Source organism: Zootoca vivipara, chromosome 4 (genome assembly GCF_963506605.1).
Source record: "Zootoca vivipara chromosome 4, rZooViv1.1, whole genome shotgun sequence".
Taxonomy (NCBI): domain Eukaryota; kingdom Metazoa; phylum Chordata; class Lepidosauria; order Squamata; family Lacertidae; genus Zootoca; species Zootoca vivipara.
The window spans coordinates 67,061,400-67,080,938 of record NC_083279.1 but is presented as its reverse complement, the minus strand read 5'-3'; the positions used below and the strand labels follow the sequence as shown (position 1 = coordinate 67,080,938).

The window sequence follows — 19,539 nt, the reverse complement described above, 5'->3', positions numbered from 1 at the left end:
TTTTCCGCGGGGCTCTACACACCGGGCGAGCAAGCGCCCCACTTCGGCGCCCAGCGGAGTTGGGAGTTTATGACCACAGGAAACCTCCCATGTCAGTTAATGGACACCAGTTTCGGGCATGTTTTTTCTTCTTTTCTATGCACCGGCGCGGCTGCTCCCCCTCCCCTCGTTACTTTGCTTTTCCCTTCTACCTGCCCTCCCTCCACCTGACCAAGAAAAGAAAAAGCTGCCTACAGGTCCCGAAACGCCGGGTTGTTGTTGTTGTTGTTTTAAAAACAAATACGCGATAATATTTTTTCTGCGGGCGTGTGAGTTTGTGCACGCGCTCGCCAGTGTGTGCATGTGAGGGAGAGAGAAGGGAGTGAGTGTGTGGTTGCGTGCGTTTCTCTTCGGGTGTAACAGGCGAGCTGTATGGCTGGCCAACCTGCCCCTCAGCCCCGCGAGCCAATGGCAGGCTGCCTTATATAGAAAACGAATGTTTTCGGTCTTCTCCCCGGCTTTGCAATGTACTGTATATGTGGGGGAAACAGTGTACAGTGTGGGCTCTGCTTGAGAGCTGCTCCTCTCTCTCTCCTCACTTTCACATAAAGAAACACTGACTGGCCACGGCCGCCAACACTCAACAGACACTCATTCACACACACACACACACACACACACACACACACACACACACGGGCACACAGTCGGAGGTAAGTGCAGCCAGCAGCCTCCCCTCCCTCTCTCCACCCCGAGCCAGGAGGAAAGGGCTCCCTTTTCCCAACACTTCCCTTTCTATTATTACTCACTTAAAAGCATCGGGGCAGCCGCCCCCAAGGACTCCTCCTCAACCGGCAGCAGGGTGGACTCCCTGAGAAGGAAGGCGCAGACCGCTCGGCGTCCCCGCTGCCCGCCATCCCCATTCACTTTTCCTGCCTCAAACTTTGGATGGGGAGAGGGTCGAGGCGAGAGAGAAGGTCAGGGGTGGTCTTCTTCGCAGCCCTTGCGCGAGGGGAAGCCGCAGCCCTGAAGCTCTCTAGATTATATAGGGCAGGAGTGGTGGTTGTGGGGCGCTGGGAGAAGGTGGGGGGGGGGGAAGAGAGAGAGAAAGGATATGCAGAGAGGCGGAGGAAAGAGGTGAGTTGCAATGCAATGCAATGCATTTAGCAGGAAAGGGAGAGCGAGCGAGGGAAAAGAGCAGCACCAACCCAAGGGTAGGCCAGCCAGTGCCAGGCTGCGTTGGAAACCTCACCACCGCACGGAGGCAAGAGCAGCAGCAGCAACGGTGGGCCGGGAAATATAATAACCGGGACTCCCACAGGAGGGATTCAAAACAACCCACCCCCACGCATCCCTTCCCTCGCGTGTTTGTGTCTCTTTGACAGGGGCAGCGAGAAACGAAAGTTCATTGTAAGAGGGGGAGGGGGCGACGATGTCGTCGGTGCGTTGATTTGTGTTGCGCGGCGGCGGCTCGTGTTTTGTGTCACTGTGGGCGAGGGCAGGGTAAGGGGGGGTGCGGTGGGAAGCACACCCACCCCCCGCAGCCCCTTCGACAAACGGGGCTCAGTTGCTCGGGCTTCGAGAGTTGGGAATCGTTCGTTTTCCGGTAGCGAGAGAGAGAGAGAGAGAGGATCATGTCTTGCAAGGCACTTTCCCTCCCCTCCTTCCCTCCTCCTGCTTCCTTCCACACAAACAACAACATCAAAATGTGCAATTATTAGAGGGGAGTTTTGTTAGTGTGGTTTTTTTTAAAAGGGGGGGTAGGTGGGAGAGATTATATATATAGATTATATATATATATATAATCTCTCCCACCTACCCCCCCCCTATATATATAAGTGCAAGCCGGGAGGGAGGAAGAATAAAAGAGAAGGGGGGGTAGGGACGGACGGAGGAGGAGAGAGGCTGTGTCAGGATTTTGCATGAATGTGGGATTATGTTGTGTCAATAAGTTTAAGGTGGAGAGAGAGCGAGGCTGCGAGGGGAAGGGGGGGAGAGGAAGGCCTTGGCAGTTTAAAGTCCTGTTTCTGAAGGTAAGTTGTGACACCGGGTGGTCGCGATGACAGAAAACTTGCAGGTCGTTTGCACAGGGAGGGGGACGCGTGTCTTCCGGGGGGGGGGTTACGGAGCCACCAGCCGGCAGATGGGTGTCGAACTGTTATTTGCTGTGCTGCGAGATCGGGTCGCTGGTAAATTACAGAAATCAGACGCTCCTTCTTCCTTCACCAGCCCTCCCCTCGCTGGCTCTCCTTCCTCTCTGGTGTTTTATTTGCGAATGTATGAAAACTTGCATGGCTGGATCCGGCATAGGAGGTTTTTGAGAAACAGGGGAAAAAACCCAAAACCAAAGCGCATTATTATTATTTTTTGCCAGGGAGGTGGGGTGAGCAAAACAGAAACGTCTCGTTAATCCTGGGATCTGGAAAGCAGGAGGAGGTTTGCGTTCGGAATATCTCTGAACAATCCGCTGCCGCTGAATGAGGAAGGTAAAATGAAACGATGCAAAAAGAAGCTGAGACAACATGTACGACAGAGAGCGGGGGGGGGAGGAGAGCGAGCGGAGAGCCATAGGCAAGCTATTCTCTCCCTTCACCCCCCACCCCAATCCAGCGCTTTCCTTTTCTGTCGTGGTGGTGGTGGGGGGCGGAAAGAAAGCACCCTGGCGGGTTGTGGGGGGATCTGGGAGAGAGTTAAAACAAATACCCGGTTCGCGGCCACTCTTGTTGCGAGCTGCGTTTGGTCTTCTCGGGTTATTTCCGTTTCTCCTCCCCCCCTTCCCGCCGCCGCCGTCCCCAGCACCCCGAAAAGTGCGAGGGGGACAAATTAGCGACTTCTCGCGGGTGGATCTTGTTGGAAAGTTTGTCAAGAGAGAGGCGAGCGTGGTGGTGGGGGAGCAGGCTGCCGCGGAGGATGGTCACTTGGCCTGGGGCTCTGAAACCATTGCCTGTCCTGCTCATGACACGTTCAGATCCCCGGCTCCGTGCACGGGTAAGGCCGAGGGGGGCAGCTTGCCACCCACCCAGACACCCACTCTCTTGGTGCTGGTCCCCCCTTCTTTTTTGCCCCTAACACGCTGGAGATGGAGCAGCCACAAGGATTCTGGGCTTCCATGTGGCTCCAGCAACAGCAGCAGCAGCAGCAGCAGCAGCACCTCCTCCTCCTCTTTCCCGGTGGCAGCAGCCGCGGGATCATAGCTCGGGCCCGCGGGGAGGAGGAGGGGAGCGGCGGCGGTGGCGGCAGCAGCAGGGAGGTGTTTGCTGCCAATCTGATTCACCGAATCTCGCTGGGGAGGCAAAGGGTGTGGAGGAGGAGGAGGAGTGGGGGGAGATCCGGCAGCAGCCCCCCACTTCCCCCGGCGCCCGCTTCTGCTCCAGGCTCTCCTACAAGGTGTTGTGCAGACTTTTCCCCTCGGGGAGGTTTGAGATTTTCTTTCTTATATTATTGCTCCTCGCTCCTTCCAGCAACACTCCCCCCCCGCAAGATGGACTCTCTCCCTCTCCCTCCCTGTGTCTTGTCAGCCTTTAAGATCGACATTTTGTAACTAAGATGCAAACTTGATGCTGACCAGAAAGAAGAAGGGAAAGCTCTGGGCTTTCTTTATCTTCCTCGCGACACTCCATGTTTAACAACCTTCGCTTTCACCCCCAGACCCCAGTGGCCCTGCCTACACTTTGCATGGTGGGGTAGGTGGCTGGCCGGGTGGGGGTGGCTTGCAGGCGAATGCTCTCTTTTCCCGTGTGCTGGAGGAAGTCAGGTCTATATAATATTTCTCTCTTTGGATTGCGATGGCGAAAGAAGGTGGGAGGGGGGTTTTAACGAGGGATCGGCAAATGGGGACTACCTGAAACTATGTTTCAACGTCTCGTGTAGACCTGCAGTCTGAGGTCTCAGATTTTGTTTTGGAGAACGATGATGATGTAGCTTAAATTCATCCACGAAACTGACTAACCGATTACATGTGCACATCGAGGGGCTTCCTTCCTGTTTGATTCCCATTTGCAATTTGAGTTCAACTTTCTCTATATTTGCCATCTTGGGTGTGCTGTTTAATGGGGGGGGGGAGAAACCTGCCCTAGAGATGAATCCCCCATACAATTTCTTTCACTTGTTCACTCCCAGTGCACTTTATAAACACTCTGCTGGTTTTGTCTGCAGTTTAAACTTGACAGTTTGTGTGTTTTCCTTCTGGAGGCACAAAATTGCTTCATATTTTAATAAAAACTTACTGCTGGCTGGGTACAAAGGGGGACAAAATTAAATTGCAATTTTGGGATCCCTCTAGCCTTGCTGCAGTTGTGGGCCAGCTGAAATATTGTAAAATCATGATGTGCTGATGATATGCCTCTATTTGATACTTTATAGGTCACTATCACATGACAAAGGCTTGGAGACAGCTTCATTTTCCTCTGCCTGTAATTTCCATTTGCCCTGGGTAAGTATGTAAACTGTACACACACAGAAAAAGATTGATGTTAATGAGATGCTGCCCACCTGTCTCTTACATTCAGATGTAAGATGCTTGTTCAGTTTTTAGATTTCTTAGAGAACATGTTTTCTTTAGACATAATCAGGAAATATGACAGCATGCAGTGTTTGTGGGGAATTGGGGAGGGGGGCCTGTGTTGGTATGTGGGATTTGTTAATAAGGAAATTAGCATGTAAAAATGCCCATGCTGGGCTCCCAATATTCGTTTCACTAAGCTGAATAGTTTTCATGGGGAGGGGAACCTAAAAAAATGGCAAATAATATTTTATAACAGAAGATGTAGTTTTTTGAGAGGTGCAACAGGCTTTATAAACACTGTCCATACCTAAGAGTTAAATCTAAACTCAATATTCTGGAAGCATCTTCATGGAGTTGGGAACGACGTCCATATGACTTTAACATTTAAGACATTCTCGGCACAAATTTATACCTGTATACTCCATTAAAATTTAGGGAGGATTAATCCCAGGGAAGTATTAATCCCAGGTAGAGGATAGCAGCCTCAGTGTTGTATCACTTTTCTTTGGAAATTCCTCTTTCCTTCTATTTATTTTTCTGCAGTTGTTAATTTAGGTCAATTTAATACTGTAGCTATTAAATTGTCACTATTTGCACAATAATTTTTTACAGCTGTAGATGTTTTAGGGGGATTTTGAACCATGTAGATCTAGTGTGTTCAAAAGAAGATTATAACCAGCAAAATATAACTTTAGAATGAGTGACTGTCCAAAGGCTATTCTGTTTGAACCTAATGATTATACTATGCTGTATTTATGCACCAATAGTGCAAAACAAAACAGAACTATCCTATGACTTACAACAGAAACATGTAACTAATGGTGGTGGTGGTGGGGAGTGTAATGGTTTATGTTTTATATTCAATGTTCATAAGAATTGGTGATTAGTAGCTGTATTCCAGGGACCCAGGTGGCGCTGTGGTTTAAACCGCAGAGTCTAGGGCTTGCTGATCAGAAGGTCGGCGGTTCGAATCCCTGCAACGGGGTGAGTTCCCGTTGCTCGGTCCCAGCTCCTGCCCACCTAGCAGTTCGAAAGCACATCAAAGTGCAAGTAGATAAATAGGGACTGCTCCGGCGGGAAGGTAAACGACGTTTCCGTGCCCTGCTCTGGTTCGCCAGAAGCAGCTTTGTCATGCTGGCCACATGACCCGGAAGCTGTCTGTGGACAAACGCTGGCTCCCTCGGCCTATAGAGCGAGATGAGCGCCGCAACCCCAGAGTCGGACACGACTGGACCTGATGGTCAGGGGCCCCTTTACCTTTACCTTTTAGCTGTATTCCAGAAATAGGTATTCAGAGGTAGAAACAGTGGGGTCTATTTCACGTTTACAGGCTCAAGAATTACTCCAGATAACCTTGATCATTAAGAATCCCTAACGAGAGCATGGAATGGGTGACCGCCTCACACTGGAACTACTGCAGCCTCTCTGTGTTGACATTCCAATCATAGAGTACAAGATTGCATGCCTTGTTAGAAGTTAGGAGAAAGGAAAGTCGTACTCCCACTTCCCTTGCCCAAGGCTTCACATTTCCTAGCAAAGATAGTTCTTCAAACCTCAGTAAAACTACTTCGTATATTATAGGTCAGTTGGGTCAAAAGTAGGAAAAGTTAATAGAAACTTGGGAGAGGCCTACTCAGAGTAAACCCATCTAAAGTTAGCTTAGGCACGTCCATTTACTTCAGTAGATTTACTCTGAGTAGGACTATCGTTGACTACTACCCTTGCTTATTAAAACCTATGGGGACTGAAGTGTTTATGTTAAGGAACAAGGGTTTAATTTGTATACCTCACCACTAATGGTAGTAACACTATATACAGTTGTGCCTTGGAAGTAATTCGGAAGCTGCGGAAGCCCCGTTGGACATTCAGCTTCCAAAAATAGTTTGCAAACTGGAACAGGGTTTGCGGCGTTTGGGAGCCAAAATGTTTGAGAACTAAGCTGTTCGAAAACCAAGGTATGACTGTACTCTGGTGTACTTAGTGGCAAAGGGACTAAGTTACGCACCAGGGATCTTTCCTCTCACTACTCCTAGGGTAGCTATTGTCTTCCTTTGGAAATAGGGAGAAGATAATGCTGACCTGCCTTACAGGGTTGGTTGTAAGGGTTGCAGCAAGATAATGTATATGAAATACCGTAATTTGAACACAAAATGCTATGTGCATGCTAACTGTTGTTATTACCAACAGTAGATTAGATTTAATCAATATATAAAACTCAAACTGGATGTTTTAATAATCCTGCAGTATATAATTAGATTCTTTGCTTGAAGTTTGGTGGGGTTTTATAATGGGGAAGGCTGTTTTTTGTGTGTGTCTGCATTTCCCCTCTTTTCCTCACTGTTGTGTTAGTGAAGTTTCCAGAGAGGACTGCCTTAGCACTGAAAATGATTATATGTGTACTGTCTAGCTCTTGATTGCCATGCCAGGGATACGTATACTTCTGATTATTATGTATCCTAAATTATGTGTGGCTGTCATAAAATTTTATAAAGAGACAGTTTAAAGTTTCTTTCTGTTGTTGGAGAGCGGCTCTGAGTAATGTTAAAAGTGTCACCAGAACCTAAAAATGATTATTAAAGCTACAACATGTTAAAAAGTCCATATAAAAAGAAAAGAATAATTGAATATCCTTGAAAGAAAGCACTGAAGTAACTTACTTGGAAACGTAATAGAAGTGTCTAAAAACTTAATTTTCTTCAACTTTGTACATACTCTGTTGAGCTTTTTTGTGTTTGAATATAGTTTCTCTCTAAATATATTTGTCTAATACATTAGGTTTTAAGTACACTTTAATAGCAAAATATACAGATAAATCCCAAGTGTTGGCTCTGATCCTGACAACTTTTACATGCTGTTCCAGTTGGATAAATGAACAGACATGAATCTGTGTAGGCTTGAAGCCACTGGGTTCAATCCAGAGAGCATTAGGCATGCTTAAGTGCCACTGAAATCAAAGGGACAGGAGAACATAGTTAAGAAATGTGCAGGTTGATTTTATATATGTTTATTTGGCTGATTGTACCAGTTAAGTATGCATAGGACTGCATTATTAATTTCATTGGGGGAAATGTCACTGATCTTGTACCCATCAGATATCAGGGTGGAATACATGTCACTCAAGTATTAAAATCCATTACAGTTCAAGTCTATTAGCAAATCTGCCAAATATCTTTAAAAGATTGGGCTTTGTACACAAAGCCATTCTGCCCCCTCAGTAATGAATTCCTTTGACGGTCTTAATAGGAGACCTCAGCTCTTTCCCACCTCTTAAGAGTCAGGGTTAGACTCAGTAGTCAGACTTAACAAAACTGGATATACTAGCAGGTTAATGAGTTCATTTCAACAAATCATAAAGCAAGGAGTCAAACATAAGATAGTGTAAAACAATTTGTGGAGCTTTATACTTTTTTAAAGAAGGTTGGGTATTTCTTGTCATCTTGTGGGCCAGCATTTTGGCAAATATGCATTTGTTATGTGAAGTGCCAGAAATTCAAACCCAGGACTCTATATGCTACTACTCTGGCAGCTTGTCAGAGGAGGGGTCTGCTAGCTTGTGCTTTGGTACCACTAGTGCTTGTAGGTCAGAAGAAGGTGAAGCAGCCTTTGGGAAACACGAGAGTCCAATGGAGTTACATCTCAGACTCTGGCTCTTTATTCTGAGCAACTTGTTGCTTGAGTCAACACCACTTTTCTCTCATACTGAGCCCAGGAGCCTGTTGCTTTCTGTTCTCACTGGCCCGTGCAGAGCTTGCTTTTGCCTCTGAACTCCTAAATCTGATGTCTGTTGCACATATGAAAGAGCTGCAGGGATCACAGACAATCAAGGGAATAAATGGAATCAGTAGAAAATAATGTATAGTTTTTGTTTTACTGGATATGGACAGATGAGAGCAATAACCTTACTATTTTCCAGCTGCTTCACATATTTAAAAGGCAGCATGTTCTGCAAGACTGAAAGTGGATAAGGAAGATTGCAGGGACCTTTATACCAGCACAGGAAAAAATGTGTTCCGCTGGTGAAGCCATCTATGTATACCAGTGGAATATTTTCCTTTTGAGCCTTGCAAGGCAGTGTATAACTATGATGTGGATGGAGAAGATAAGGCGGTACAAATGAAACATTGAAGTTAATGGCACCAAGTGAAATTATATCTCTGTGGACAGGACCAGGATCCTTCCTTGTTCTGGTGGAATTTTGCAAATATAACACATCAGCATGAGTAGAGATATTTAAACCCAAAAAACTACACACAGGAAGAATGTACATAAGGGGCAATGCTATAGAACACACCAGTAGCATAACAGACTAACGTAAATAGATCTTTCCCAATGACACCAGTTTTCCCAGGGACAGAGGAAGAACGGTGAACAAAATAGTAGAATTCAAACTATCTTTTCCTTATTGTAGCAGTAACCTTTGGTAATAAGCTGTATGTTGTATTGGTAATATCTTCTAGATTTGAAAGTAGTTTTCTTTAGTTAACTTATTCATTTTATTCACTCTGCTGTTGTTCCAGCACTTAGCAAACTGGTTTTTAATTCAATTAGTGTATAAACTCAAATTAGGTATGTTTCTTCAACAAAATGTGGAATACTGCTGATTATTTTAAAAGTAACATGTCATGTTCATGCTTCAGGCATCATTGGGTAAAATGTCCTGAGGCTTGGCATGTATTATTACTCTAGCATATCCAGAGTTCTTCAAACTATTTTGCTGTTCTGCCATTTTGCTTTCCTGCATTCCATTCTATCCCATCTGTTCTTCAGAGAGCTATAATTTATCATTTTGGAACTTTATGAACTCCTCAATTAGATTGAGCATTAATAATTGCTTTTCATTATATATATATTATGATAACTTATTTCTATAATGCAGTGGTCTCTGATAGCTATCATCCAGACACTTTTGAGCTTCTTGCTTATAGACGAGTGTTGTATAGCTGACTGCACTTATCCTTTGTACTTTGTCATCATTCTACCTTTTGAACACCTGTAAGCAGGCATCCTGAAAGGGAACAGTAGGCCCCCTGCTAGAAAAACTGTGTTTCCTGCTTCTGGGGTCCATAGGCACATATTCAGCCTGTCCACTATTGCTCCCAGATAGCCATGGCAAAGCCTCAAAAGATTCCCCTTTTCTGGATTACTGCAATGCATTATACGTGGGGCTGCTTCTGAAGTCGGTTCTGAAACCAGCTGGTGCAAAATTCAGAAGCCAGGTTGCTCACAGGGGCAAGACTGTTTGAGCATATATTCCAATCCTGCCCCCTCACTGCATGGGCTGTCAATTATTTTATTGGTCCAATTCAAAGTGCTTGTGTTGACATATAAAGCCTTACACGTCTCAGAACCTCAGTAAGAACCGCCTCTTCCCATATGCCCTGGATCCTGCACTTGCCATCCAATGCACTTCTCTATGTCCCTTCTCCCGAAGAGGTTCAGAGGGTGGCATCACGAGAATGGGTCTTTTTGGTGGTGGCTCCCCATCTGTGGAATGCCCTCCCCAGAGACGTTCTCCTGGTGCCATCATTACATATCATTAGGCATCAGGCTAAAACATTCATTCCTCTTTACCCAGGCCTTTGGCCATAAAATAATTATGGCCTGTTAAAGGTCTGGGTAGGGACTGTTGTTTTTGTTACTACTATTATTAATATTAATATTATTACTATTCTGTTGATTATTATTATGCTCCATAAAATGTGTTCTTTTGATAAAGGAAGGTATAAATTGAATTAACAATAACTTTAATCAAACAGGTTGCTTACCTTAAACCTGTCGATATTGTTACATTTTGAAAGGAAGTGCTGTAGTTTCACAGTCCAGCACCTCCAAATCTGTACTTCAGATTTGTGCTTTACAGTATGTGTAGGCAGACATCAGGCAGGCATATTTTTATTACTCTTCACGGGTGGAAGCCAGAGCCAATGAGGCTTGTCTCACTGAAATAAGTGATATTTAAGTAAATAAAGTTGGTTTCCTATGTACATTTCCTTTGAAGGAAATCTTATAGAACTCTGAGATTCTGGTGTATCTTACTTTTCTAGATTATGTCCCATGGGCATAAATAAATAAATAAATAATATCTGCAGATATTGGTGTAGGTGGGTATGGTATAACACTCATATCAATAAATGGACCCTCAGGCATCTTCGATGCATAACTATTTAAGCAAATTATAGTTTAAGCTGCAACAGAGAAGAGAATGGTGAGATTTTAGGTCATGTAAGACTTGTGTCCAAGCCCTCTTCCTGCTGTCAATACAGTAGTTCTGAAAGCTTCAAAGGTGAACTTTGCTAATAACTGACTTAATTTGTCGTCGTCCTGCTGTAGGCCTTTTGTGCTCGATTTATTGAGCAACTTCATTGTAAGTCGGCAGAAGCTCCTGACTGTAGAAAAATGAAGATGCCATATCTAGGTTATTACAGGAGTTTGCTAGTACAGAGCAGTTACTTGAGAAGCTTCGTTCTGTTTTAGAATGACCCCTAGGGTTAGAAAGTAAATGCCCTGAGATGAATCAAAGGACAATTGCTTTTAGACATCACGGAGTTGACCCGGAGAAAATCCATATTTAGACTAATTTAGGATAATTTTCCAGGTGTCTGAAAGCAGCTTTAAAAGATACATTTGAAAACAGGCTTTTATCTCCTTGTATTACGTATTGCATTGCCAAAGTAAAATAGAGAATTGTGCTCTTCTGCTGTATAGTTCATTGGGCATTGTAACTGAACATTTGATACCTACAATCCAAAGTGTTTCATAAGAGATTTATATAAATCATTTTGTACATACCCTGTGCAAACCATATAAGAATTATTTATACTGTAGGTATTTATTTTCTTGTGTTTGTTACTTGTGCACATATAGTGGCTGAGGTGAAACAAATTTATGTGGAATTTTGACTTTTGCTCATTTCCCCTCTGATTTTTTTATATAAACATATAGAATACAACATCTTTGTATATAATTCTCTATCCATTATAATCAGCTAACAAAAATAAACTCATAATTCCTGTTTTACATATCATTCAATAGATAGAAAAGCCATATTATTGCAGTGAATTACCTAAACCTATATTAGTGATACCCAGTTCCCTTTTAATGTACAGAGCTTTTGATATCCAGTTGGTCTTTTTCTGTTTGCTTACTTTATTGGGTCGTATCATTACTGTCAATTTTGTGATCTAATTGCTCCCAGATTTTCATCACTAGTGAGGAACTATTGCTACTTAAATATGTGACTTGGCTTGATTTAAACAATTCATTGTATATTTGAGAATCTTTCTAGTTAATTTATTTAGCCATTTAGCCCTCTAGATATATTTTCTTGTATGAAATGGGTTTGACCCAGACACAGTCATTTGGAGTAGACCCATGTGAAATAAAGAGAATTGTATTCAGCTAAGTTTTACTAGTGAAATTAGTGAACTCGACTAAGTTATGTCCTGTAATCTCAGTCAGTCTACTTTGAGTAAAACTTACTTGAATACCACCCAGTAGGCCTATTTCAACTACTACTACTATGTCTGGATTCAAATCTATGGTGTATTTTTCTTTTTAAGCATTTTTTAAATGACTGTTGCATCCAATTGGTAACCCTCTATTGATTGACAGAAGGCTCTTAGAACCAATACAGATATCTGTCAACAGGACAGGGATTTGAGGTGACCTTCAGCAATTCCTTCCACTTCTCCCCACCCCTCCAAAATCTGTTCTAGATGTTTGGGGTACCCTTTGCAACACAGTAGGAGGTATTGTGGGATGGTACAGAGAGAAATATTGCCTTGTTCCTTATTTTGCCAATGGAAAATCCAGCTGGATCAGAGTCCATCAGTGGATGGACTCCAACTGGATTCAGTCCTACAGTAAGCTATTAACAGATAGAAACACTGAAGTGTTATTTTCTTTTACAGATTAAAAAAACCCCACTGCAAAACAGCATTACAGGTCTTCTGGGGAGTTTACAGTGAACTATATAATGGTTTTTATATTTTAGTTCTAAACATTTGCACAAGTGATACACTTACAGTGTGCCATCTATAGTTTCTGATGTTTTACTGGTGTAGTGGGCATACTGCCTCTGATGTATTTGTATGACCTGAAAACTCATGAAGCAGAAACCTTGGGAGAAACTAAGATAAGCAGGTCTGGCTCTAGTCTGCATTTGTATGAGAGATACTCTTATATAACTTCCAGGGGTATATACGCAATAGTAAGCCAAATTAATTGCCTAGTTCTTGGATCAGAGTTGATCTGTTTTCATAAAACTCAAAGGAATTGGGCAGGTTTAATTATAATCACTTGACTTTAGAGGTAGCTAACTAAAGGGCCCCAAATATTTGCCATAAAGCAACTTTATTTCCCTGCCCCCTGCATACATCAACATCAGTCCCAAGCAAATTTTAATCAAGGTGCAGTAAAAATTTGCATTCATAGTTAACTTGAAAAGACCGTTCAGCCCTGGACAGGTTGACTGGGAAATAGAATGACCCCAGCGAATGCTCTTCGAGTTTAACTAGTTTGCGGGTCCTAATTGTGCACCTAAATGAGAGCATTCTTTTTATAAAGCTTTATTGCCTGGTCACCTGCAGGTAACTATTACTCTCCACAGGTTACCAAGCAAGTGGCTCTTTCAGGCCTGTACATGTAGCTATTTCAGCATTTGACATTCTGCCTGATCTTTTTTCATTGTCACAATGATCATGTGATGTAAGTTCTTAGGCCCAAACTACATGCTAGTTTGCAAACTAATGCAAACTTGCAGTTATTATGTGGTGTTTTTTTTTTTAAAAAAAGACAATAAAACTGAAAGAGGGATAGCAAGTAGATAAATTGATTTAAAAACAAGGATCTATAAACTTTTAAAACATTTTATTGAAAAGAGATAAAGTGATACAGGGGGGGGGGAGGAGGAAAAGTGAGTAGCATTCCATCAACCTGGCGGGACAGTGCTTGCCAGATAAAAAGTCGACTGCAGACTGTGACAGGCCAAACAAGAGATGGTCAAACAGAATTTCATAATTTAGGTGCAACTTCATGCACTTTTGCATTCTACCCAATCAGGCCTTAGGGATCAGGGTGGAGCCTGTCCATGAGTGGGCAGGATTCTGTGGGTGGAGGTGGTTGTTGAATTATATTGGTTGCCAGCCATTTAGGGTTTTAAAGGCTGCTTGGAAATTTAAATTTTGCTTGGAAATAGAATGAAAACCAATAAAACTTTTGCAAAGTGGCACTTTGGTGCTCTCAACGGCAAAAGACTATCTGTTGCATTCTCAACTAATTAATGGTTTTGGAAACTTTTTTGAGGCAGTTACAGTAGTCTAATTACAAAAATAAACAAATCGTCAACATACTTCAATGGGTCCCCCCCCCCCAATACCGTAGCTTTTTCTCGGAAAAGATATGTAATACAGTCATACCTTGGTTTTCGAACAGCTTAGTTCACAATCAACTTGGAACTTGAATGTCCCAAACCTGGAAGTAGGCGTTCCAGTCTGCAAACTTTGCCTCGGAAGCCAAATGTCCAGTGCAGCTTCAGATTGGCTGCAGGACGCTACTGCAGCCAATCGGAAGCTGTGCCTTGGTTTCTGAAGGTTTCGGAAGTCAAACAGATTACCAAAACGCGACCAAGGTACGACTGTAGTTATTTTGTGAAATTTTGTCTACACTGGTGATGCAGGCACAAACACATTGCTTTAGGGCAGCCTACAACTCCCATCATTCCTGACCATTGTCTAAGCTGACGGGGCATGATGGGAGTGGTAGTACAACAGTATCTGGGAACTCTAAATTGAAGAACTGTACTGTATTATGGTAAAGAGCATCAAGCCCTATCCCCACAAGGTTCTGCTCAGTGGCAATTGCAGCTGATCCTGTTCACACTGATGAATATTCCCTTATAATACATATACCGTAGTTTCAACTATTTAGTAATATCTCACTGTGAATTCCTGCTCTGCAAATTGTGCACTGAAGTATAGACTTTAAAATGCAATGTATGAAGAGGTCCTTTACCTTAGTTGCTTAGAAAATGTGTACTTTTATTACGGTAGATTTGTAATCTTCAGGCTACAGCTCTGGTGCTTGTTCTTAGCATAAAATTATGTATCCTATAGTTCTACAGAAATATTAGTTACTTTAAAAGTTAGATATAATTGTGTAAATGTGTAAAAAATTAAATTGGAATAAATACTGTTAGCATAATAACCCATTCTTATACTCTGTTACTTCCTAGTGTGCGGTTTTGTGAGAAGCAGGTTTGCCCTATGTATTTGTGTGTATTTGTTTTTTTTTTCTTGAATCAGTGTTACTGGCTGGGAGTTGTCAGGACCTGCTCTTTAATATAAATTGAGTTTCAGAACTTCTTTCATTCCAAAATCCATTTTAAGACTGTAAAGAAAACAGCTTGGATATATACAGTATTAGGACCAGCATCTTACTATTGATCTGCACTTTTTCTTGTACATATGCCACAAAAATCTGATAGTGGTCACAGATACGTAGCTAGATGCCAACACAGAGAGTTTGTGGGCATTGTATACTTTCAAAGTGACTCCTGAGCCATGCAGTTTTGAATGTGTTCTCTTTGTTGGATTTCATTCTCATAAGCATTTGAGGCATTTTAAGTTTTCCATTGCACAACCAATCTAGAATCACTATGCTTAAACTTTTTGTATCATGATGTTACGTCCTCAGAATTATAAAGCGTATAAAGCATGAGATCTGAAAAACCGATAGATTTGTAGTTCATATCATTCGCCTTCCGATTCTCAGCCTTTTAGTTATGCTTACCTGCAAAAACATGAGGCCTAATGACATTTTTTTTGGGGGGGGGGGATACACCTCAAAACAAAATCTGACATTCTTAAGATTCCAGCAAGATTCTCCTTTATGCTTGAGGGGCTGGTTTAAAGTCTGCAGACCACATGTTTCCTAGGTACTGCTTTGAAAGATAGATCTGACTCTATGGCTAGAAATACTCAAGCAAATTCAAAGTTTATAATAAAGAGAAAAGTTGGCAAAGTACCATTGTCTTTCAAAACATCTTTCAAAATATGTTGGCTTTTGCCAGCCTTGCATTTTGGTGGACCTGTATAATATACCAATCCATGCTGCTGACCCAAGAAAACACAGCCTTTTAAGCTGTGCTTTCTCTTGGTGTACATTCAGGGAGCTAGCCTGATTGCAGAAAAGATGATGACCAGTACTAAAATGACATCCCAACTAGAGAGCACCTTGCCCAAACATGTTGGCTCAGTGATTGCTTTAGTTTCTTTTAGGCACTAAGTAAAAACAGCATTTTTACTCAAACTTTTAATGGAATAAAATTATGCAGTTTATTATGTGAGTCGTTATTATTATCTCCTGTGAGTTGTTAGTTGTTTTAATTGTATCACATGTCTAAGTGCAAATACACTTCTACACTACAGGCTGGATCATGCATTGGCTTCTCAGAGTGTGACACAACTGTAGATACTTGGATGTAAAAAGCTTCCACTAGCACTTACGGAAAAGTGCTACAACTTAATTGCCTCCACTCACACCTTTTGGGATCCTACCCTTTATATTTTATTCTTGCATTATTTTAATGTGTGGCACATGCACATTGAGGAGAACTTGACTGAAAGATAAGGTATGAATCTTAAAGATGGATAGAATGAAATTTTCCTAATTACGTATGTGTTGCTCCGTAAGATGTTATACATGTAGGTATCTGCATATATAATGGATGGTGTTAAACTAAGTTTTACTCAGAATGAAAACATTGAAATGAATGAACATGACTAAGTTAGGTCCATTAATTTCAGTGGGTCTACACTGACTGAATACAACTTAATTGACTACCACTCAGTACATGAACTTTTTACTCCAGCCTGCTCCCTGCTAAGTAAGAGTTTTCACAGCAGCCATAAACATGGGTGATTAATCTAAAGCTTGGCTGCTTAAGATCCCATGGCCTTCTAGTTTCTTAAACGTGGCTCATGTACATATGCTCTTGCTTTCAAATTTACGGAAAAGCTTTTGCACCATCCAAATTCATAATTTGCCTACTTCCATTCTTCATAAGGTATTTTAGTCCTTGCTTTCCAATTAAGCCCACCCCCAATGTCTTGAAGTCCCCCACCCCCCAATCACTTCCCTTTTCCGGTTTGACAGTTGCCGCTGACATTTTTAGGAAAAAATCAAGGATTAGTAGAAAGATTCCCTTATGCATTTCTGAATGTTTATTGCTTTGGGAGCAAGATATTTGCATTGTAGTGTAGAGCACAAACAGCAGATCCAAGTAACTTCCTTCATTAAATGGAGAATATATATAAATACAGGTGGATAGGGTAAATCAGGAGCAGAACAATGTTTTGAGGGAGAACAAACAATCTAAAACTTTTTGTACTGGCTAATTGATCTGAAAGACTTCAGACTTTGACTACTAGGATCATTAATGTTGTACAGCAGCAGCACTCTGTATGGGGCTGTCTTGGAATAGAAACTTCATTTGAGTCTAGCACAGGCTTCCTCAACCTTGGCCCTCCAGATGTTTTTGGCCTACAACTCCCATGATCCCTAGCTAGCAGGACCAGTGGTCAGGGATGATGGGAATTGTAGCCTCAAAAAACATCTGGAGGGCCGAGGTTGAGGAAGCCTGGTCTAGATGCAACTGCCAAATATTAACTAGAATTTGCCTGCAGGTATAACTGATACCGTGTTTCTCATATTATAAGACACGTCTTATATTTATTTTTTCTCAAAAAAGCACACTATGGCTTATTTTCAAGGGATGTCTTATTTTTTTCCTCCTCCTCCTGCCGCGGCCGGCATTGCTGCTGCGCCTATCACTATGTCTTATTTTCGGGGTATGGCTTATATTCCCTGAATGCTTAAAAATCCTGCTATGGCTTATTTTATGGGTATGTCTTAAAATATGAGAAACGGGGTATTGCCTCATTTTCATTGATTGCCTATTCATTTCTGGGCCTAGGTAAAAATGTTAGTTTTGATCTTTTAAAAATAATACTTTCAGGCTTGGCTCCTCCCGTTTGACATGAGAGGCTGGGCTTCATGTCCCCTGCCATCTGCGGTATGGCAGTTAGGCACATGATGAAGTAGGGCCTTTTCTCCTGTGACCTCAGTTGCAGAATGTTGACCCTAGGGAGGCCATATTTCTTCATGCTGAGTGTTGGGCCATTACATTTCCTGAAGGACTTTTGGGGAAATCGGTGATGAAGGTGTAAAGCTTTCACTGCTGATTGTGGGACTGTTTTTTTTAAAACTATATTTTGGCTGAGTTGGATATTTGTGTTTGATTTTTGCATAATTTTGGGGTGCAGTGAGTTTTTTATTCTGTTATGTTTATGCTGCTTCTGATTTTGTTGATTTTATTTTTTTTTGTATTCAAATTGGGCAGCATCCAATGATGTTTGTCTGCTTGTATGGTGGGAATCAACCTGCACAACAAGACTTCCACTTTCTCTTCCCTGCCCTCCAGCCCCCCTCCCCAATTTTCCCCCAACCCAAATGGCAAAAAATAACAATCTATAAATATCTCTAAAAGGATAAGTCCTATTTCAACAATTATTGTTGACTACGTTCTAGGCCCTCTGTGTTAGGTAGGTTAAAATATTAAACTAACAATGCTAATAAATATAATTAATGTTGTTATTTTGCTGCATATGCACCTTGAAAGTGCTTTTGTGCAGCAAATGCATTCTGTAGCAGGAAGCAAGCGTAGAAGAGCCCGTGATGTTGCTTTCTTTTTCAGTGCCTGCTTAAAACATTTAGGCAAGTATATCCACACTTGAAGCTGTTATGTATGTTCTATCTCTTTTTAGCTACTGTTGGTTTTAATGATCTTTTGAATGTTTTTAAATACCTGTTTTTAGCCATTTTTTTATCAATAATTTTGTTTTATAAGTTTGTTAACCACTTGGAGGTTTTCTTAAAATCAAGTGGTATGTCAGTTTTGCTAAACAAACAAACAAAGTAGGCTTTCCGGAAAAGTTTGAATTGGAAAATTTTCTGGTGCAGGTTATGATTATTTATTTATTTTACTTATATTTAGTAAACAAAGCTAAAAAAAATTGAAACTACTAAGCCCACCTAATATTTATATGCATTTGGCATCCATACATTGTTACTAAAAGAATGCATGAAATGGAAGTTATTCCATTAAATATAAACCACTGGAAAAGTCCCCTCCCCACAGTACAGCTGTGATGAAGCTTGTTTATTTTATGCTGGTTTTGGGGTGAGTGTAAGGTACTCTGTCTTATAAATCGCTTTGCTGATGGAACTGATTCTATGGTGCCTAGAATCTTAGGAAATAAAATGTAGGTGAACCATCCTGAGATTTTATGAATAGTAGTAGTAGTAGTAGGTTGTTGTCTGTTTTCATTTAAAGATTGCAGCACAATCCATTACTGATTTGAGGCAGGTGTACCAATTAGTGAGCAAATTAAATGTTGATATTAGATTTCCAGGTTTCATGGGAAATGTATGTGATGAGAAAGGAATGTAATGTTTGTAGGTAAAGGTAAAGGGACCCTTGACCATTAGATCCAGTTGCGGACACTCTGGACTTGCGGCGCTCATCTCGCTTTACTTGCCGAGGGAGCCGGTGTACAGCTTCCGGGTCATGTGGCCAGCATGACTAAGTCATTTACCTTCCTGCCGGAGCGGTACCTATTTATCTACTTGCACTCTGACATCCTTTCGAACTGCTAGGTTGGCAGGAGCTGGGACTGAACAACAGGAGCTCACCCCATTACGGGGATTCAAATCGTCGACCTTCTGATCGGCAAGCCCTAGGTTCTGTGGTTTAGATCACAGGGCCACCCACATCCCTTTTAATGTTTGTAAGTAGAAATCATCAAAGGTAGAAACAGGAAAAATATCTATATGGTGACTTATTATTCATTGTAAAGGTAAAAGTAATGGGACCCCTGACCATTAGGTCCAGTCATGACTGACTCTGGGGCTGTGGCGCTCATCTCGCGTTTTTGGCTGAGGGAGCTGGCGTACAGCTTCCAGGTTATGTGGCCAGCATGACAAAGCTTCTGGTGAAC

At 42.1% G+C, this 19,539-nt stretch overlaps 1 protein-coding gene across 17 annotated transcripts in view; it reads left to right on the top strand.

Moving 5' to 3' along the window:
• The first annotated feature begins 513 nt into the window (after positions 1-513).
• The window catches only part of BBX (BBX high mobility group box domain containing), a 133,267-nt gene continuing 114,241 nt past the window's right edge, over positions 514-19,539 (top strand). For 4 of the 17 annotated variants that reach the window (XM_035116511.2, XM_060273703.1, XM_060273701.1 and 1 more), the window contains exons 1-2: positions 2,032-2,465; positions 4,342-4,411. Coding sequence is in view for 2 of the 17 variants with exons in the window: in XM_035116500.2 (XP_034972391.1) it covers positions 3,059-3,366; positions 4,342-4,411 (378 nt within the window). In the remaining 15 variants the exon portion in view is untranslated. The other 13 variants (XM_035116507.2, XM_060273698.1, XM_060273693.1 and 10 more) reach the window with 12 other exon arrangements.